General features: G+C 42.6%; 1 protein-coding gene across 3 annotated transcripts in view; it reads left to right on the forward strand.

Moving 5' to 3' along the window:
• The window catches only part of erbin (erbb2 interacting protein), a 62,956-nt gene extending 40,983 nt beyond the window's left edge, over positions 1-21,973 (forward strand). The window contains exons 12-27 of one of the 3 annotated variants that reach the window (XM_069673051.1): positions 1-130; positions 269-384; positions 1,725-1,794; positions 5,093-5,192; positions 7,176-7,297; positions 7,674-7,841; positions 7,994-8,176; positions 8,287-8,404; positions 9,652-9,826; positions 9,910-11,413; positions 12,473-12,616; positions 15,321-15,377; positions 15,500-15,667; positions 17,264-17,356; positions 17,537-17,611; positions 17,727-21,973. In XM_069673051.1, the coding sequence (XP_069529152.1) occupies positions 1-130; positions 269-384; positions 1,725-1,794; positions 5,093-5,192; positions 7,176-7,297; positions 7,674-7,841; positions 7,994-8,176; positions 8,287-8,404; positions 9,652-9,826; positions 9,910-11,413; positions 12,473-12,616; positions 15,321-15,377; positions 15,500-15,667; positions 17,264-17,356; positions 17,537-17,611; positions 17,727-17,834 (3,331 nt within the window). In that variant the 3' untranslated portion in view covers positions 17,835-21,973. The remainder of the gene's footprint in view (positions 131-268; positions 385-1,724; positions 1,795-5,092; positions 5,193-7,175; positions 7,298-7,673; positions 7,842-7,993; positions 8,177-8,286; positions 8,405-9,651; positions 9,827-9,909; positions 11,414-12,472; positions 12,617-15,320; positions 15,378-15,499; positions 15,668-17,263; positions 17,357-17,536; positions 17,612-17,726) is intronic. The other 2 variants (XM_069673052.1, XM_069673053.1) reach the window with 2 other exon arrangements.
• The last annotated feature ends 208 nt before the right edge of the window (positions 21,974-22,181 follow it).

Genomic DNA, 22,181 nt, shown 5'->3' on the forward strand with positions numbered 1-22,181 from the left:
GCTGAGCGCGCTGGATGAGCTGGACTGCAGTTTCAATGAGATCGAAGCCTTGCCCTCCTCCATCGGCCAATGCCTCTGCATCCGCACCTTCGCTGCAGATCACAACTTCCTCGCCCAGCTTCCCCCTGAGGTAAGCAATGCACATGCGAGTATAAGTGTGTGTTATGTGGGAATGTGTTAAATGGTGTGTCCTGTCTGTCTGCTCAGCTGTAACAGCTAGCCTGGTCAGCTCATGACTGACTGAGTCTCTGGTTTCTTTCCCTCACAGATGGGCAACTGGAAGAATGCAACTGTGCTCTTCTTGCATTCCAACAAGCTGGAGTCTTTGCCTGAGGAGATGGGTGACATGCAGAAGCTCAAGGTCATAAATCTGAGCAACAACAAGTGAGTCTGGACTGGCAGTGTTCATGCATAATAGGGGTCAAGTTTAAGGGCAAAGGCATTTGAAGGGTTTTTCTCTGTTTATTTTGAACTATTGCTAAGTAATTTTAAAGCAAGTGGTTCACTTTCTCCAGAGGTTTTACTGCTGTATAGTTTTATATCACCGTAAATAGAATTGTTTTTTAAGACGTCACAGTGGGTTTAAGAAAATGTTCCAAGAAAGCTATTTTTTACTGCTTTCTTGTATGAAATATAATTGACTTATTAAAGACAACCTCCAGTGAAAATCCAGTTTTAACCTTGTAAACATCTCCATGTGGTGTTCTTCGTCCGCTACAAGACATATCAGGGACAACATCAGCAGTCATCTCCATGGCTGGGCCTGTCTGCTTTTAAACTGCAGTGTACCAAGGACAGGCTGAACAACACGTTTTCAGATTGGCAGGTTTGAGACATCACAAACCTAAGGAGTCAATCCTATTAATGGACGGGGTGATGCTATGCATATCATTATGTGCAACCTATGGCAGCCACTTTGGCGATGCGCGAGCCAGCTGTAACTATCATCGCCATTTTTGCAAACTGACTACTAACGTTAACGTTACTGCTACTAATGACTACATTTCAAGCTAGCTAAGTTTCAACAAGTTGCCTCTAAACGATGGCAGAGACGTGTTTTGTTGATGAAAGGAGAAACGTAGCACATAGTGGGCGGGGCCTATGCACATTCAGGATTTTTTAATGAGGGAGAAGTAGGAGATGCCACGGGAGGATTTTTAAAGGTAATTAAACATATTTTGCCGAAAAAAACACATCAGACACAATTTATTATTTCAAGCAGAGCTTTTTATGCATCTTAAAACATGACTGGAGCTGGTCTTTAGGAAAATAAATCGGCACATTAACTGAAAAATTAAGATTTAGTTGTAGCTCATTATAAAAGTATCTTTTTGAAAGGCATTCCTGCAGTGGTGCTGTAACTGTTGAATGAATTGGACAAAAAAAGCCACACTGAGTCTTACAACCAGATAATTATGCCATCATGATGGAAGGGTCTTAATTGTGTCCAGAATGAAGATGAGGTTTGGTTTGGAAGCTAAGGCCTGATTGAGGTTTTAATCAGGGGCTTTCCTGATGTCTCTCTGTGCCAAATACACTGATTTTGGCTCAACAGCAATCAAATATTTTAAAGAAAAAGTTCAATATGTTTTCAGCCTAACTTTATAGTGTGCCAAATTATTATTAAACTTATCGCACACAATACATTTGAAACACTTTTTTTTCCCTTTTACATTGTTCATACAAGAGGACTGACTACCTGCGTTGTTTCTGTTTCGCTGCAGGTTAAAGAATCTTCCGTACAGCTTCACTAAACTGAACCAGATGACTGCAATGTGGCTGTCTGAAAATCAGGTAAGATCACATGTGTTATGTATGAGTCACAAGTAAAAGGGTTTGACAAAAGGTGCCTCAAAGTTCAGAGCTGTCAGCCGCTGATTTTTTCTATGGAGGCTGTTATGACAGCATGGTACACTGCAACAATTAGCTGTAACAGGAAGGATTAACAGGAAAACGCATTCAAAATGCAGTGAATCACTTCCTGGACACTTGATCTAAACAGGGCTCAGACTTGGTGATACTCTAAACTCTACATTTTTAAAGTCTTAAAGGATCCTGTTCAAGGTTGCAACATGTTATCCTCACCTTTATACGTGTTAGAGACAGCAATATGGTAATCTAGACTAAACAGACCAAACCCTGCAGAGCACTGTCGCATCAATCGGGATGACAGTGATTTGTAGGAAAAAGCAGCAACTCAGGTTTTAATTTCCATTCATTTCATTTGATAGTACTGAACGACTGAAGGGATTGAATAACACATCAATAATCAAATCTTCAACTCAAAGCCGTGACAAGACCAAGCAAGAGTAGCGGTGGTTGAGCGTGCTAGACAGTGAGTGAAAAGATGAAGCAACCTTATAGAGAACGAGAGTAATTCAGAGAAATAAAACCTTGATTGGTTCAGGGTGGTTAAACACACAAAGAGAAGTCTTACCGTTTTCACCATGGCTTCCATTAAAGGGCAGCTTGCAGGTTGGAGACCCCAGTGCATCTTTGTTTTCTATGTTTTCTTATATTTCTGCATCCAAACAGACAACCAGTCCCACCGATTAATGACAGGTTTAACATGAATAAATATGGATCTAAATGCCAGTCCTGTCATTGAAGATGAAGAAATTGTTAATTCATATGCATATGACGGACCACAAGCTTCTAATTATGAGCCTGTAAAGCGTCAAAGAGACCAGGAACAGGCCAGGATGAGGAGATTTAACCGCCACAGGAGAGGCAGTGAGTTGCAGTGCCACTGGATAACTGGGCAGGCGTCATGATGAGTGACACATCACAACACTGTAAAGTAATCACACACCAAAGGCTATAACAAATCATGAGTAGTAGCAAGTGGGAGCATTAATACTTACCCATTACAGTTACTACTGGGCGAGTGTTGGCTTGTATCAGTTGTCTTTCGTATTGCCTTCCGTACTACGTTTTGCGGTGTGTGAGAGCGCTGACAGTTTCCTGATACTTTGTTTGATAGGTGCTTGTGCTTCCTGAATCCCGTCACTTCACCTGCACAAAAACGCACCCATGCACGAAAGCTACCTCCTTTCCTCTTCCTGTCAGGAAAACAGTGGGCTCGATGTCCTGTAGAGATAGAATTTGTGCAACCGGCACAAACGCGAAAATTAACTACTGACAGTAGTTGAGTCTTTTTCTGCCAGAGAAGGAGACCCTGGATCATGGTCAGATAGTCAAACCTCTCGCTGCTCCACCAGTCTCCTAAATGCTGCAAGTACTGGACCAATCAGAAAAGTTCAGTGCTGTATTTACCACCTCTTTGTTTTTGCAACTTTTGGAAAATAATTTCCCCAAGCAGGGACTTTTTGGTGCATAAAACAATCACCAGTGGCGCTTGATTAAGACCCCGGTCCCTGTGGTTGACACGGGTGTGTGACCAGGAGTTTAGTCAGAAGTCCCTTGTGCCTGTGGAAAATTCCTGTGGTGAAAACGAAGCTAATCAGATGCACAAGGTACCCTTTACTCACTAAACAGACACTAAAGTTTAGTGTCTGTTTCAGACATCCGGAAAGCAAAGGAGAGAGACGGAGATAAAATATCAGCTGGTGGCAACTTTTTTGAGTCCCAACCTGCCAGGGGCTGGCCGGGGCCTCCACACCGCTGCACAAAGGTTGATGCAGAGATCCCAAACACAGCAAAATAATGAAACTACAGGCAGACACCCATCTTGTGCAGATAGAGTAGGAATAGTGCTCATGCTGCCTTTTATTTGCTATTAACATAATTGCCAATTTGTTGGTATGTGTGCAGTTATTTTTCTGTACTAGCACTTTGTGCCAATTGCTAATTTAAGAAAAGATCATATTTTGTGTGACTAAGACTTTCGATCGTTTTGCTGTAGCATATTAAGAAGTATTCAGTATCATTCATTTATACTAAAAGCGTATCATAGTTTTTTAACTTTGGTATTTTGGCCTTCATAGCAGCAGAGAGAAGAAAGCTGCCAGGCAACTTGTAGTGCTTAAAATTTTGACTTTTGCCTTGCCCACTGTGAATGTGGCCCCCGAGAGATAAGCCTATCAGAGGTGGAAACGTTGGAGTCGGCTCAGCTCAGGAAGTGGTTTTGGCTCCCACTTTGTCATAACAGAATATTAGAGAAGAGTTCTTCCCAGCAGAAAGTTTTAATGTACTAAGAAGCAGAGTAAGGTTGCCGAAGTCACCACAGGACTCTTCAGTGTATTTGCTTTCTCCAGCTTATAAATATTTCCAAATTACAGTGTGTTGACTCTCGCCGCATTCTGAAATCAATTATTCATGGATTTTTCTCATCTTAGCCGGTCTATTGTGAGTCTCTGTTCAAATGCCTTAACAAATTGTCACTGAAAACTGCAGCCGTTTCAGAATGCAGCATAAAAGCTGTAATGTAGGGCTGGCAAAGGAGGTCAAATCAGCTGCATATTAAATACAGAATAGATTGTAAGAATTCTTGACTAAAGTCTGGCCGCATCGGAGGCGGGCGTCCTCGATTGAGGAAGCGTAGTTTAGCGAGCTCCCTGGCCTTCGCCAGATGAGGCGTTTATATAGTCTGGTGGAGGTTTTCCAGGGCCCATTGGAGAAGTGGATAGCGTCCTCCAAAGGCAAAGAGCGGCATTAGCATGGCGTTAGCTCCCCATAATAGCATGATAGGACTGAGGTTGAAAATTGGCAAACTGGTTCTTTAACAGGAATTTTAAGGTTACTTAGACGAGCCTGAGCCTGAATTCCTGCTTGTACAAACAACATATTTTTTGTTCCGTTTGTTTTGTACTGAGATCAGAAAAGAAACTTTCCTGACCTTGTTGTCTTGTAAAGCTCTTTGTGACAGTATAAAAGTGCTACATGTATATAAACTGGCTTTTCTTACTTATAATTAGGAGTGCGGCACTGGTGCGGGGCTTGTGTTTGCAGGGCAGAAATGAAACACAGGAGAAAACCTCGTCAAAGCGAGGCCAGTGGGAGGTTTGGAGAATATCATAGAAAGAGAGTTAGCTAAAAGAACAGTGCGACTATGAAGGACAACCACAGTTCTTTCGACAAAGCACGGTTGATTGCAGATAGAACACTCAAACCTACTTTCTGTCTCCCACAGTCGAAGCCCCTGATCCCGCTCCAGAAAGAGGAGGATCCAGAGACGCACAAAACCATGCTGACTAACTACATGTTCCCCCAGCAAACCAGGACTGAGGACTGTGAGTACCCTGCTTTCAACCGGACTAAATTTGTCTTTTATTCTTAGTCTGGCAGACCCTCAAACTACAAACATCTTTGACCCGTTATCCCCAATTAGTTCTTAGAAGCACGAATGGATGTGAGAGACTTAAGCTTGCTAATCAGTCAGTGCTGCAAAATAGCAACTTTACTTGCATGACAAATCAAGCACACTTAATAAAACACCAACAAAGTTTTTCTTTCGCTAAGTTTTACGAAACAAATTTCATGTAAAGTAGAAAATAATTTGAAATCAGATTCTCAGGATGTAGCCGTCTTGACCTCCAGGTCTCTGGTCTTAACCTTGCAGGTAACTTTCAAGGATTCCTGTATTTATATTTTATGAGTGCACACGTTACCTGAGACCGAAGCTGCAGAAGAAACACTAGTCCTCTGCTTCTTGTCGAGCATCTGTTAGTTTGGTTTGGTTTCTTATTACACCTGAGAGCCTGCACTGACCCTGTTGCATCTTAACTTTGAGTAATCATTGGCTCAAGCTCTACATACTTAAACTACAGAAATTATACGCCAACTGCTTGTTTTATTTGCAGTAATTTCAGGGAAGTGTCAAACCACTATAAAATGCACACGTACATGTTAAAGTTTGTAGGTTCTGTCTTATGTTTGGCATCTTGCAGTCATGTTTTATGCCATTTTCCATATTTACCTACTGGGAATTTTTCCAAAACAGTTTTATCTGTTTCCTCGTTTTTCCTGAGAAGCTGGAATAAGTCACGAACTGACAGCAATGATTCTGTTTTACAACTTGTTGATATTGAGACCACACACCAGGTGACTCATATTGTCCAGTGTGCGTGCACTCTCTGTTACGGTGTCAAGCTGTAGCGAACCAGAGATCTCGGTATGATCTACTCTCAGCTGATTATTTCTCAGAATGAGCTGCAATAATTGTTTCACAAGTACCTGTGGTTTTATTAGCTACAGTGTCAACTTCCTTTGAAAGTGTAGCTACAAATTAGCAGGTATGTGTATCTGAATTTAGGGCATAGAGCTTTTTAACACAGGAAACCACACTGACTTATGCATCCCTTTTAAAGCTTCAAGCAGCTTCTTAAAGGGACAGGAAGAACACCTGATATTTAAGGCTGTGTCTCAAATTTGTCGCGCCAGTTGATTCTTGGTTTTGCAACAAGCGTAAGACTTAACAGAGAGCAGGTCAATCAGAATCAGAATCAGAAAGACTTTATTTATTCCCGGGGGCAACGTTTGTATGTTGCTGTAGCTCGATACAAACTAGAAGTATGACGAACAGGAGCAACCGTAACAGGCACATGGTCGTTCAGTGCGCATGTCGGCACATGCACACTGAACAACCATAACCAACTCTTCTAAGAAATTATTTTCATGGTAATCATGGCCATGTTTCTTCTCCCAAAACAAGGAGCGTCAAACAGTACTGATGACATGAGAGTTAAATGAATTTGATGCCAAGTAGTGGTAAATCTTGCAGGAATGTTAATTGTTATGGACTTTGGTATCAGATTGATAAACGGGATCAAGCCTTTCAAAATATTGACCTTGCTTTGTATTGTTTCATTTTCAACAATTAAATGTAGGTGTGAGTTTAAGGGGTGAACTCCTCAATTCCGTTCCTTTAATTCATAGGCATGCCTCATGTTGTCCATGCGCCACCCTGTGGTAAAAGCCAGACTTGCATGCACTAGACACACCACTGATGACTGTCAAAGCTTGACAAATATTCAACTTCAGTTTGTTTAAAGTGCGCATTACCTAAATAGTTCCTTTACACTTAAGAAAAGAAAACACACAATAATACACGTTAAACAGAAAATAATGCGGATATTGCAAACAACAGAATAAAAACAGAGGTCATGTAAAGTGTAACAGGGTTGGTTGACTTTGCAGTGGTAGATTGATACAGAAAATCTGAAGAGTTCTTATTCAATTAAGGCGTCCTCATTGTGTCTCGGTTTCTCTTTCAGACATCCCCAACTCTGACTCTGAGAGCTTCAATCCGGCTCTGTGGGAGGAACAGCGCAAGCACCGAGCTCAGGTGGCCTTTGAGTGTGACGAGGACAAGGATGAGAGAGAGACGCCCCCGAGGGTTCGTGTCAAACAGTTGTTCACATAATTGGGAAGGAGAAATGAGTGTGCTGCCAAAGCTTTTCAAACTGCAAGGACATTGTTCGGCTCGTGAAGCTTTAGTCTGGCTGAAACCTTCACTTTGATGACGCATGTTTCTTGTAAAATGTCCAATTTCCTGCAACAATTTACAGAGGATATGTCACGGTCATTGGTCATCTTTATTCTGTAAAACATCATTTCACTGTTATTTAAGCAAACCACCTTTTATCTATTGGAAATATGTAATTTTAAACGCTCCTTATCCTCCATGTTACTCCCATTTAATCTCTTCTTGTCCCACTTGTGTCAAAACTCCAACCAAAGGATTTTAATTGTGGGTATTTGAACTCTTCCAGGAGGGAAACCTGAAGCGCTACCCGACACCGTACCCAGACGAGCTGAAGAACATGGTGAAGACGGCCCAGTCTGTGGCTCACAGGCTGAAGGAGGATGAGTCGGGTGACGAGGCTGGGAGAGAAGGAAGAGAGAGGAACCACATCGGAGTGCAGGACGTGGGAGTAAAGGTCAGCTACAGCTAGATATTATACTTAGGGAGTAATCTGTCACTTTCATTTCTTGTCCTTGTTTTGGTTCCTCTTTTACAACCTTCATATGCTCAATGCAAAATAAGACTCATCATCGTATCTAACCATCCATCCATGCTGTTTTTGTGCAGGTTATAGAGGCACCCTGTCCTAATGGCACAGCATCAGACATGGAGCCCCAAGTATCCACCAACACATGCGCCCAAAACCTGTCTGCACTGGAATCAAAGGACACATCAGAGTCTTACAGCTCTCAGAGAGTCCCACTCAAATCTTCAGAGGGCTCTATGATGAACCACGAGGACACACTGGAGGTACTACTTAGCACTCTCACCGATGTAGTCCGTACAAGAAATATAACAAGTACATTAAGAAGCTTTAACTTAAGATGCAGCTTTGAGAGAATTGTTGTCTTTGTCTGTAGGATTCTGAGGAGCTGTCTGACGAAGAGGAGGAGATGAAAATAGCAGAGATGAGACCTCCTCTCATTGAGATCTCCATCAACCAGCCTAAAGTGGTGACTTTAAGTAAGGACAAAAAAGGTAAAAGTTTGGTTTGAGAGATTAAAGTCCCTCTTCAGTCTCTTATCTTCTTTATTTTTCTCTTAATGTTCTTTTTGAAACCGAGTATGGGGGTGTGGTTGACAGACGTAGCGAACATTAACATACATTTAAGCAGATTTTTACAATAACCACGGTGGATTGCTCGCCAGGTTCGGTTCCTGGCAACCCCGCCTTTTCTTCTTCCCTGTCTCCTCCAGCATGGTCAGGGGCATCTCTCCTCCACAGTACAACATACAGTACGCAAGCAGCACCATGCCTAAAGACGGCCTCTGGGCTCAGAGGATGACCCTGCCCCCTGAGCACTAAGGCTACCTCCCCCCCTCCTCCTCACTCTCTAGCCAACACCAATTACTCAAACTGTATTCAGGCACCCCCTCAGAGGGGGCGTCACATGGGTCCCAAACCCTCTGGGGACATGTGGGCTAAGGAGAGGCTCCATTCTACTGGAGGCTAGGCTAGAAGCAGCACCCTGCAGCGGCAAAGCAGCACTGCCTTCTCAGCCTCCCTGAAGTCAGAGCAGCTTTAAATCTCCTCAGTACTGTTTCCCCTGTCGTTAAACTGGCCTCCATCAGTCCTGTCCCGGATGCTGAGTGCAGTTTTGTTGTCTTCTTGCCCAGCTCTGAAATATGCATTTCACCATATTGCAGCCAGCATTTCCCGCTTGCTCCCCTCAGGCTTTAAAACCTCCTTCGAGCAGTCCAAAGTCTCTTGCGTGCCGTGTTAATACTTAGACCCCCCGGTTGTTCCCAGCTTCCAGGCAGGGGCATTGAGCTAACTAACTAGCTGACAAAAAGTAAGCAACCTGTTCAGGTTAATCTGTAAGTCAGACATAGCAGCCAGACAACATCAGAGGGAAAACAAGAAATCGTTTTATCCATAAAATCTGATCCAGTTTCACAACAATCAGTGGATGTTTTATACAGTTATTGGTTAGAACCGCCCCCCAGAAACCCAGAGACGGCAGGTCTTGAAAGTGCATCTTAGGACCTAATTCTTCTACTAAAGTGATACTTTGTAATTCAATTTTAGCAACAGCTTAACTTAATTTTGTGCTCAAGTTGTCAAAGAAATATTTGGGGGACAGTTTGGCTAATAAGCATTGTCCGAAAGTGACCAGAATAGCCTGTAGTGTGGCTTTCAAATGTAGAATCTCAAGTTAAAAATTAAACCTGGCAAGTGACAGAGTCTTTAAACAGTGCACTAACAGTGATATCTCTGATTCACAGATGACGCAGACTCCTTGCTGGATGAGACAGTCGCCAACAGCAACCAGAACAACAGTAACTGTTCGTCCCCATCACGCATGTCTGACTCTGTGTCACTGACCACAGACAGCAGTCAGGATAACTCTCTGTGCACCCCGGAGAGAGAGGCCAAGATGCCCTTCCTGCCTAAAACCAGGTCAGTACCCTTCTTCAACCTGTTAATGTAAAACTAAAAGTCTTCTTAGAAAATCTGATGCATCTTCTTGTTCTCTATTTTAGGCAAGAAGATGAGAATATGAACCAGCCGCCTAAAGACACCACCCCTCTCCTCCATAACGGTAACGGCTCTGAAACGTCCCTTCAGGCCCTTTTGAAAACCCAGCAGACCCCTCCAGAGAAAATGGGCGACTACGACCTCTCCATGGAAGCCAGACTGGCCTTCATCGAGAAGGGCATCAACAACGGCATGGGAGAAACGTACACCAAGTGGGATCAGATCAACATGAACGTGTCCAAGCTGCCGACCGACAACATGGTTCAGCTGGACGGGGTGGACAAAACCAAGAATGGCTCGGTAACGCAGGAGGACTTGAACGGCAAGCAGGGTTATAGCAATGACAACATGGAGCATTATCTGAATGGAAACCAGCAGGTCAGTGACTGCATCAATAGCCAGGCGATGCGTGTGGAGACATCTGCGGTGCATGTGGCCTCGACAGGCGTGACAGCCAGCAGTGACATGTCTCTGTCTCGCAGCACAGAGGAGCTGTCTCCAGAGAAAAGGTGCCATCCCCCGCAGGTGATGAAGTCTCACAGCATCAGTAACATAGAAGCAGGGGGGATGAAGATTTACTCCTTTGAAGGGGATGGTGACTCTTATGATGTAGCAGGGAGGATGGCAGGAGCAGGACCAGGAGCGCAGGGTCAGAGCATCGTGAGGAGCAAATCAGCCAGTCAGTTACTAAACGACCAGACTCTGCAGATCTACCCCAGCTCCTCTGCATCCTCCTCAGACCTGCTCTCCTCCTCTAAGCCCCCTGCCAGCACCAGCAGATACCCCATCTCCTCTAGCATGGCCATGGGCATCCCTCCCCCGCAGTACAACATACAGTACACAAGCAGCGCCATGCCTAAAGATGGCCTCTGGGCTCAGAGGACGCCCCTGCCCCCAGAGCACCAAGGCTACCTCCCCCCTCCTCCTCACTCTCTAGCCAACACCAATTACTCAAACCGTAATCAGGCACCTCCTTACCCTCTGCCACCCCAGCAGAGGGGGCCTCCCATGGGTCCCAAACCCTCTGGGGACATGTGGGCTAAGGAGAGGCTCCATTCTACTGCAAGCCAGCCTAGAAGCAGCACCCTGCAGCGGCAAAGCAGCACCGCCTCAACAGCCTCCATAGGCGACCCGAGGCGCATGCAGATGCCTGAAGGGGAGTACATGACGTACAGGGACATTCACACCCTCGCCAGAGGGCCGCTAGCAATGAGCACGGCCATGCAGAGGCCCCTCTCAGCCCGCACTTACAGCATCGATGTACCCGGAGCTTCCAGGCCTGTGAGCGCCAGGCCGCAGCCCCACGAGCTTCCAGAGAGGACCATGTCCGTCAGCGATTTCAACTACCAGCACGGCAGCCCCAACAAGAGGCCGAATGCCAGGGTGAAGTCCGAGCACTCGCTGCTGGACGGGCCGGGACAGGTGTCAGGAGGGGCTGGAGCAGGAAGGGTGCCGTCTGACTGGAGAGACCAGGTGATGCGCCACATTGAGGCCAAGAAATTGGAAAAGGTAAAAAGAGCTTCTGTAATATGGTGAAATCTAATTTCCAACTGCCAAAAATAGTTCACAGGCTGTGTTTTTCTTCTTTGACTCATAAATGCAGTTTCAGAGTGGAACTGGTGTTTTTGTGCTGGTTAACCTATTAAGTGAAGATCACACTTAGGAGACCAACAGTTTGAATACGTGCATCCTTGCAGGGAAGCACAATAAATAAATAACTTTAATCCATAAATCTTAGACAATGTCTCGGTTAATCTGAAAAGTCCCCTGACCTTACTGCCTACTTCTATTTCTGCTCCCTTCTATGATAAAAGGGCAGGAGCAGGTTTGGATTGTATTTCCCATGCGCAATAAAGCACATCAGTACATAAAGAGTAATAAATCTGAATTCTGAATTCTGTCTGGAACCTAATTTTGATTTACAAGGAGCGCTGTCAACGTGGGCTACAACACATCAGACCAACTTAACAAATTGGAGTTTATATGGCATCTAGTTCAAGTAATACACAAACATTTGGCATGACATGATTTCATTGCAAAAACTATTTTGTACAAAACACAAACTATTGTCAGGTATCGCCATTAACGGCAGCCATCTTGGTTTTTGCTACTTTATAATTCAGCAAATATCCACTTAATAATAACAGATAATTCTGCATGAACAGTCTACTAAATATTCCCCAAGTGTTAAAATGCTGTTGCACTGTCGCAGGTCTCAGAATAGCTTGAAACACTTGTTTTTATACAGACGTGAACCCAGATCCAAACAGATCCCTGCAGTCTGAACCCTTCCCTAACTTGGGGTGTTTCAATATCTGCTTGAATAAAACCAAAACAATCTGTATATCTAGATACAATCATGCATATTTGGGTGATTTCATTCTTCAATATTGAGTCTACCAAAGCTTTACTAACCCAGCTGTTTGCTAAATATGTCTGATTAACTGCATGTTTGTTTATGCTGTAAACCTGTTTGTTGTCTTTTTATGCCGACACTCATTGGGTGGATTTGCATGTTCACCGCTGACATGTCCGGTGCTGGTTGTCTCATGTCGTCCCTCTGTTCAGAATGCCTTGTCTCGCTCCTATAATTCCAATAACTCTCCGCTGAGCTGGTCTCACTACGGCAGCTGTAGAGAAATGCATGCCAGCCAAGGCTCTCTGGTGTTTAGTGCCAGGGACGGACAGCCCTACGGAGCTCTGGGCTTCTGTGTGAGTACTGTGTGAACTTGAAGGTAGCTCCTGCAGCTCATACTAAGCCTGGGCTTCCAGTTCCTGCTAGTTTCACATCCTGTAGAAGACAAGAAATGTCTGCTCTTCCTCTCCTCGGTGACCCTCAGAGGCCACCTTTCACTTGACCTTTTATGGGCAAATGAAAGTGTCTCTCCTAATGTCTGATTTCTCACAACTACAAACCTTTTCTTGTACGTGTGATGTCTTGGTAGAGTGATAAATGTCGGTTTCTAACATGGTTTTTGGTGTCGCTCCTCCTAATGTACTGCAGATTGACTTGTTTGAAAGGGGTCCTCTGATTTTTTGTACCATCATCCAATTGATTTAGTGGCTCTACTCCCTCCATGAATCGGAGAAATCTGAGATCTGACTTAATCAAAGTAACAGAGCTTGAGCTAATTTAGAAATTATTTAAATGTGGCTGTTGGTGGCATAAGTAATTAATTTTTGTAAATCCCATTCAAGGGATTAACAAGACACATGCTTGTATCTTGTTATGTCGCAGTGGGAGGCTTGTATTTCTAGTGACACATTTACAGCAGGTCTGTGCTGACACCAAAATGTGTCACAACAACCTGTTATGTAACCGACTTGTTGGGGGGAATTAAAATTTAATTCTAGTTCTTCAAAACTGGGTCCTATTATTACATATTTATGGGTAATAAATGACTTTAAAGGTACAAAAATGTTTGGAATTTCTCCAGTAGCTTGGCTGTAATGGCTGCATCATAATCCTTTGGGGCAAATGTACCCAATCAAAGTACATCCACAAATAGTGCTTGTTTTTGCCACTGATAAGCGGTGTTCCTTTTTCGCAGCTATTTTAGATTTAGTCTTCAGACGAAAATGCTTCTTAGCTTTAGTCGCATTTTAGTCGAAACGTTTTCTCTCGAGTAAATATGACCCTACCTTCAGTCTCCCTCTTCTCGTTTTTACCTGTTTGCTTCAGTTAAAATTAACACTTTAAATTTCAGCAGATCATCCAAACAGTAAAAGCACGACGAGGACACAGCATCTAAAGATTTACTTTTCATCATCCCTTCTCATTTAAACAGTCTGACTGAAGCAGATAACTGATGGTCGCTCCTTTTTGTGCAGAAGAAGCGTCAAATGACTCAAAAAACACAGCTTTTTCTGTGAGCACGCATAGAGCCTGAGGCAGAAAGCCCCCGTTATACACTGCCAGTTCAAGGCAGGATTGTTACACCTCTGTTATGTTTCATCTTCTATGTAAAATGCACAGAGGCAGAATGGTAGGGCGCCTGTGAGCCGGCATCGGAGGTACTAACAGAAGCGTAACGGAGGCAAAACAGCGTCTGTGTGAACAGCGGAGCCGGCAGCGCTGTTTGTTTACACCTTACGCATGTTTTGCTTCCGCAACGGCAGAATGCTGTAAAAACACACACTGGGGCGGCTTAACGCCGACGTTGCTTGGTCCAGTGTAAAATGGCCAAGCCTGCATGACGGCGGAGCTTCGTTACGGCACTGAGGCAGAATTGCAGTGTAAATAGGACTATTGAAAGTTCACAACCACCTTCGTGATACCTGTTCTCTCCAATCGAGTTACCCAGTTACAAGAATACATTGCTTGTATTTTGACAGACAGATTAGATGCACAGTGGGGAGAAAATGTGCATTTTGAATGTCTGACAGCCCACCAGAGTCCCGTCTTGTCTCGTTAACAAAACAAAACATAAGTGCCGCCAGAGTTTTTATCATCAACAATCTATTTTTGGCTCGTCACTGCCTCGTCTTTGTCATTGACGAACATTTTTTGTCATTATTTTAGTTAAAAAAATTAACACTGCTGAAAAGGCTCCAATTTTTCTTCTTGGTGTCTGAAATAGAAAAAAGAATATAGCACACTATAACTGAAAGGATCCAATTCCAAAGCTTTTTGTATCTGTTGGTAATATGACCTCAAAATCTGTGAAAATAAGACCCAGTTTTAAGTTACAGGAATTCCCCTTTAAGCTTTTCAGGCCGATCCCTTCACAAAGATCGCCTACCTTACTTCTTATCCAAGTTGATAATTAGATACGAGCATCATGTATGGTACAAAACACCCCTTTTAAACCCTCCAGGTGTCTTTAAAATCATGATCATTATCCCAGTGGGCTAAAATTAATCCTGTGATTGTAATGCATCTCAGCAACCGTGAATTTCCTCCCCTTTAATTGCACTTTTAATCCTTCCTTTACTCCTTAATCATCTTCAATTCAGCTTTTGACTGCTTCATAACCTCTCACTTTGTGTTTGGGGATGAAAACTGTGTGTGCTAACGGTAAGTGGGTGACGTGTGTGTCGAAGTGATTTAGAAAAGTGGGTGCTAGAATCTGTAGAGGTCTATCTAAAGATGTCTGAGTGTTGTGTAACGCCTTACCCAGCTTAACCTTTACGATTGACTCTATCGCCAGGAGGCTGATATTCAGATTAACATGCTGCTTAGTGTCTGAACAGAGACTAAGCACAGTTTAATCTGAGTTTATCATCATTTAAATCAGATGTCACCCTTTCCTCCTCCCAGCTAAACAACACATTACTACCTAATGTCATTACAAGACATGACAAATGTTCATGTCACTGTCTAATTGTCTGTCCCATCTAATATCCCTTGTGTAAGTGAGTTTCAGTGGAGTGAAGTTAGGGCACAATTAATAATCATTAATTTCTTTCCTTTCAGGATGATGTGTTTGCTCCTCAGGGGCAGCAGAGCTACACCCTGGACCCCCACAGAAAAGTAGGTGTAACACAAACAGCTGCAAATTTCTTAATTTCCTTTCAAAGTTTTAAAGAGTTCAATATGTCGACGCAATTCAACAAAGCAAACTTCTTTCATCACGGTGTGTTTTTGTCTGCCAGGTGCCTTTGATGAACGGTCAGATGGGCACTTCTGGCCGTCCTCAGATGAGCCAGGCACCCATGGCCCGCCACCCCTCTAGAGAGCAGCTGATTGATTACCTGATGCTCAAAGTTTCCCATCAGCCCCAGGGGCCCCCGCGCGTCCAGCACGACACGCTGCAGCAAGAGGTGAAGGATGGTGTATGTGTGACCTTGTGCTAAAAGACAAATCCGTAGGACATCTGTAGGATGTACTTTAATGGCTTGGCTTCAGTTTCATTAAAGGAACAGTTTCCTGTTCTTGCCTAGAGTTAGACAGAACTGGGTTGTCTCATTACCAGCGTTAATGCTAATCTAAGCCGAGCTAACTACCTTCTGGCTGTAGCTTCATGATGGACAGACAGGAAATGCCATCAAGCTTCTCATTTAACTCTGAAAGTTTGAACTCCTTTTAAAGATCAATATCCAGCTTGGGCCAACTGAAAGTTGAAACCTCGGTGTCATGATTGACGACAAGCTTACCTTTAAAGGAGCCACTGTCAGTCAAAGCTGGTGTTCTCTGTAAATGATAGAAGCAATAATATTTGAAATTGGTGTCAAAGGTGTTGAGAAAGTTGTACAAATAGCTCGTGGTTTCGCCCATTCTACATTCCTACAACACCCAGCGTGCATTGCGCCCCTCCCTCTGAAAGGAACGGCCCAGCGAGAGACGCTGGAGTGAAATGCTACAGTTTTCACTGGCAATGGGTCAGAGCGGTACAGAATCCAAAATACGATGAGAATAAAAAATCTTCAGGTCTGCAGTCTACATTTCAAACCTGAAGATTTTAAATGAGGCATGACATCGGAGGCGGGCAGCCTAGATTGAGGAAGTGTAGTTTAGCGAGCTCCCTGGCCTCCGCCAGATGACGCATTTTGCGTTGTCTGGCCGAGGTTTTCCAGGGCCCGTTGGAGAAGCGGATAGCGTCCTCCAAAGGCACAGAGCGGCATTAGCATGGCATTAGCTCCCCATAATAGCATGTTAGGACTGAGGTTAAAAATCGACGAACTGGCCCTTTAAAGTTCATGTGGCCTTTTGTGGATTTGCCCTGTACAACAGGAAGATCAGACACTACCTGTCAGAACACAACTGCACAACTAATATCATGCATTGACTACTGCAACTCCCTACTGGCAGGACATCCTGCATGTACATTCAAACCTCTGCAGATAATCCAGAACGCAGCAGCGCGACTGGTCTTCAATCAGCCCAAAACAGCACGTCATTCCACTGGCTCCAAGTTGCCACTCGCATCAAATACAAAACCCTGTTGCTCGCTTACAAAACAGAATCATAAACGGCTCCTGCCTACCTTAACTGCCTCATCCAGGTCACTACACACTCCCTCCCGCCCACTACGCTCTGCCAGTGAAAGGCACCTGGTACTCCCATCATAACAGGTCCCTAAGTCGCTAACTAGACTCTTCTCCTCTGTTGTCCTCTGGTGGTGGAATGAGTTACCAAACTCCATTCGGTCCGCAGAGTCCCTTTCACCTTTAAGAAGAAGCCAAAGACGCAGCTCTTTCATGCACACTTCCACTCTTAATGATATTGATGATGATGATATTGAGGATGTTGTTGATGTGTATTAGGATACTCATGTTGCTGACAAACCAATTTTAAAAAACTGTTTCTTCACCTCCTGCTGTTTTTTCTCCAGACTTATGACAATGTGTGAAAATTGTGTAATTAACCGTGAATGACTATGCGTAAACGGCTAATGAAAGTGTGTGGGTGTGTTTCAGATCCGCGTGAAAGTGGAGAAGAATCCAGAGCTGGGTTTCAGTATATCAGGAGGAGTGGGAGGCCGGGGGAATCCCTTTCGTCCAGATGACAATGTAAATTCATATCTTTTTTTTATAGTACAGTAAGATGCCTCATATTCCATTAATGTTTGTGTTACTTTCACAGGAAATCCTACTGTATTTCTGAGTTGCTCTGTACATCAACAACATTCAGTACAACTTATTGGTTTCAATATATATATATTAAATATATTATTTTCTGTTTAATTTCAGGGTATTTTTGTGACAAGGGTTCAAACTGAGGGTCCAGCATCCAAGATTCTTCAGCCTGGGGATAAAATCCTCCAGGTATTCTGCCGTCTTACGAGAGCTTAGTGATATTTTGTGAAAAGATTTTATGATTTAATTAAATGTTTTTGTTTTTTTCTTCCATTTTAACATAAAAATCTGTCTTTCCTTGCAGGCTAATGGATACAGCTTTGTGAATATCGATCATGGGAACGCAGTGGCCCTCCTGAAGACATTTCCAAACACTGTGGATTTGACTATCGTGAGAGAAATGCAAGCATAGACTCAACTGACCTCTGAAGGCGAGGGCGGGGCGGGGGACACGAGAAGAGAGACGGAACAGAGAAATTTACGTTGACTCTCATATTTTTATACACAGAGGAGACTGATCTGTCGATACCTGTAAGGACTATTTATAGTAGAGATCTTCATAGCCTTGACTAAACGGGGAAAACCACTGAATGTAGTGGATCAAAGTGAGACGGCGGCAAACCTCTGCAAGTACGAGTCCTCAAAAGGCCATCACTGTGGTATATATATTTTTATACAAAAGAAGCTGAAGATATGACCTGCTCTGAAGCAAATAATTACTGTGGTCTCTGTACAGATCATCTTTTCTTTGTTTTTTTTAGTCCAAACCACATAAATCCTTTATCATACATTAGGTTTTATTTCTGCGGATCGACATGAATTGACCACTAGGGGGCAGGGCTCCCTCTCTTCTGTCATCCAGTTTGCCTTTTTTTTTTTAACTTTTTATTTAAGATGTTGAAACCATTTTCTGGTCTGCCATGAGATATTTGACGGAGGACGATGTTACGTGATTTTCCTGTGGAGACGAATGTAGATCAAGGAGCGGTTTGATTTTCATGTTTCGGAGAGAGATTTATTGTTTTTCTTCTTGCAAAATCGAAGAGCTGAGAAGAGGAAATCATCCACCCCTGCTTTCATGAAACCTGCGATCATCCTCCAGCATGCACGCACTTCTGTGCTCACTTCCTCAAACTGAATCCTCACAGCAACCGCTCTACATGTCACCTGACCAGACCACTACCTGCGCCGTGTGGGGACAACAATCCTTTGCATCATCAACAGATGACAGCCTCTCAGATGTTGGAGAAATGCAGTCAGGGTGTGATCATTTTAACAAGACTGGAGAACTGAAAGGATATTTACATACTGGGGAAGATCAGAGAGGAGAGGTGTAGTTTGTTTGCTCGGCCTTAATCTGTTTTGCAAGTGAGAAGCTTTTGTTTAAAGCAAGGGTCTGACATTTTGGGAAATGTGTTTGAGGTGATTGAAGCGCTAACAGCAGGCTAGCTTTAGCTGAAGCATATAGTTAGCATGGCTGTGTGAAAAGGTGAGAAAACCAACCTTTAGCACCTCTAAAACTCACTAAATTTTAAAGTCTTGTTCAGTTTACTTGTACAAAACTCTGAGAGTCTGAAATTTCCTCTACTTCCTAGAAATACTGCTGGTTGCAAATCAGTGTCAAGAAATCTCTGAGTAAAACATTAAACTTCGAAATTTTAAAAGCCAGTTTTTAAACCTGTTAAACATCACTTTAATAAATATACTTACATTAGTACAATTTGGTTAATGTATTGGTGCTGGAAGGCTTCTGTCTTTGTGCTAAGCTAAGCTAGCCAGCTTCTAGCAGTGTCCTTCGTCTCGTTTAACGGACAGTTGTGAGAGTGATCGCTATCAATCCTCTCCTCTTCTCCGATCCTTTTCCACCATGAATTTCCCAAAATGTCTAAACTTTTCCTGTTAGCATAGAAAGATATTAGCATATGTGCTAGTTAACCAAAGCAAGTTTAGTAATTGTGGACAGAAGGCAAAAGCAGGAGACAACCTAAGAAAGACTTTAGAAGAAGATCATGTCAACGTTTCACTCGTGTGTTTTTATTTTGTAAGGGCTTCATCTTTCACGCAGCCGTCGTGACACGAGGGGTTTCAACATCTGGCAGTTTTTATTTCTTACATGGGAGAAGACCACAGTTTGCCTTTTTGTGTCTGTAAAATGTTCGATCATGCTTTTTACTCATCATTTTCATCCTTTTATTTTTTTCTCTCTTTGCTGTACAGAGAGTAGAGTTGGGAGAAGCAAGTTGTCAAGTGCCATAGACCTTGAACTGTTTGAATAGGGGAGGACCTTTGACCCCAGAGCCCAAGCAATATTCACATATTCACCATCATCTGAGAACATTCGCAGCATATCGGCTTAAAAGCAATATTTAAAGCCTTTATTTTCATTCAGAAAAAAACGACATCAGATCACATTTTTAAATACACACAACCTTTTAGTAATCCCTGATGGTTTTACATGATTTTTATAATGTGAAAAGAATCTTTTTTGTAACGAAATAGCACAGGAAATATATACAGTAGTGCTAAAAAAAAGAGAAAAGATCTCTGCATTGTGTAAAAGTGAATGTCTGTGTCACTTTGCCCAAGGCTTTTTACTGTTTGTTGCTTCGACTACCATCACTCCTGATGTTCATCTGTGCAAAATAATCAATAATTAATCCAGACACAACAGCATCCGGAACATTCCTGGTGTTTGTCAAAGAAATGTCAGAAAGAAAAGCGTGTTTTTAAGTCCACTTTCTGTGTCCTGTTATCATAAGTTCACTTGTAAATAACTTTTCAGTGAGACGTATTTCCAAAAGGAATGGAAATGATAAAATTCACACTCGTAATTAATGGCCCTATAAATTCACCAAGTTTGTGACCACTGAATTGTTCGTCCAATATGTAATAAGCTTTCATCCTGAAGTGGCATTCCCTCAAATTATTTAGTGTCATCATCTTCTGTACTGTTCCTGAATGTACTCAAATTTGACCCATAATTTATTTGTGGCACCTTCAAAGCAAAGTGAAAAAACTGTAGTGATTAAAAACATTAAAGGGGAATAGAGGTATTTTTAAACCTGGGACCTGTTTTTACATATTTTATGGTCTAAATGACTAATAGGTTTTAACGATTGGGGATTGCTCCTGTAGATTGCTTTAGACATCAGCTGCAAGACGAGCTGTAATGGCTGCAATGTAATCTGTTAAAAAGCATCCATTTAAGTGCTTGTTTTTGCCACTGACAAGTTCAGATTGTTATCCTGTGTGTCTGACAACATTACGGAAAGAATCCCTGCAGAGATGGAGCTTTTTGTTCAAGAGGAAGATGATTTACTTGACCAGAAACGGCTCTTTTCAAAGCCACCAAACTCCATTAACAAAAACAGTCATTTTTACCACACAGAACATGGGAGCTGCTGGTTACCCGCTACTTCAACCAGGAAGTTTGTTTGAATTTTTGTGTAACTTTCAGGATTATAAAGGGTTGTTCTTTGATCACAACCAGCACAATAACACCAACAAACTATTTGGTAGAAGCGTCTGTAAAGCAGCAACTCCCTTGTTTTGTGTAGTAAAATTGCTGTTTTTGTCAATGGAGTCTGGTGGCTACGCAGAGAGCTATGAAACGCCTGTTTCTTGTTAAAATAAAAGCATATTACCTTAACAAAAAGCTCTACATCTGTGGTGATACTTTCTGCAATGTTGTCAAAACAGTTTCAATAACAATTTGAGCCTGTTAGTGTTAAAGACGAGCACTAAGAGGACGTGCTTTGATGAAGTGCATTTGCCCCAAGGACGACACTGGAGCTGATTCCAAAATGTCATTTTAGACAGCAAAATAAGGCCCCGGTTTAAACACAGCAATTCCCCTTAAATGGTCCCTATAATAATAATAATAACAGTCATACTGTTTAATTGTAGCTGTTCTAAGTGAAGCTGTACCCTTAGTTTTTAAACTGAATCTAATATTGGTACATTTTATTCACAGGTAAAAATGACAGTATAATTTCCCAAATGTGTCACTGAACATGTCGTGTTTTACACAGATGAATTGTTGTTTATATTATTTTTATTAATTTTGTGGGTGATTTCTGTTGACTTTCTAAGAGTAGGGGGATAAATCTTTCTGGGGTTCTGGTCACTTTATATTCATGGCAAAAAAAAAAATGACAGTCTGACATCGTAGACAATCTTGGGAGATAAAAACATGTTGTCACATTTTCTTCATCCATGTCGGTCTGTTTTCTTACGCTCCCGTACTGTTCTTATTTATTTAGCCTTCAGTGGTTTTTAGACCGTACTAATCAAATTGTAAATACTCTTAAAAGAAATTTGAGAAAAAAGAACTAATAATGGCATTAGTGACTTGCGATTGTAAAACCAGCAATAAATTGCAATGCAGAGGCACCCGTTTTAGTGTATAGCTAGTATTTCTAAGGTTTCTCTGGAAACAGCCACAGTGAGATGATGATGATGATTGATATGCATTTATCCAACATTCCAGATTTTGTACATAATTACCTGTTTCTGAAGTAACCTGTGGAAAATAAAACTAATGCTCTTTAACAGGGAATCCTTTGTTTTCATTTAACCCTCTGTTTGACCTGTGCAGTCAATGAATAACACAGAAAATACAGTACAAATGCACAGTTCAAGGTTCAGGGTAACTGTGTGTGTTCAGGCTACGTTGGTTACAGTGTAAGAGATGTAAACAGTGATGTAATACTGTACGTTAATTCCTTCTGACTGCTGAATAATGGTGCTGTATGTGTCT

The sequence above is a fragment of the Semicossyphus pulcher genome, unplaced genomic scaffold (assembly GCF_022749685.1).
Source record: "Semicossyphus pulcher isolate SPU_LCO1_2020_fin unplaced genomic scaffold, fSemPul1.0.p SCAF_22, whole genome shotgun sequence".
NCBI classification, from domain to species: Eukaryota; Metazoa; Chordata; class Actinopteri; order Labriformes; family Labridae; genus Semicossyphus; species Semicossyphus pulcher.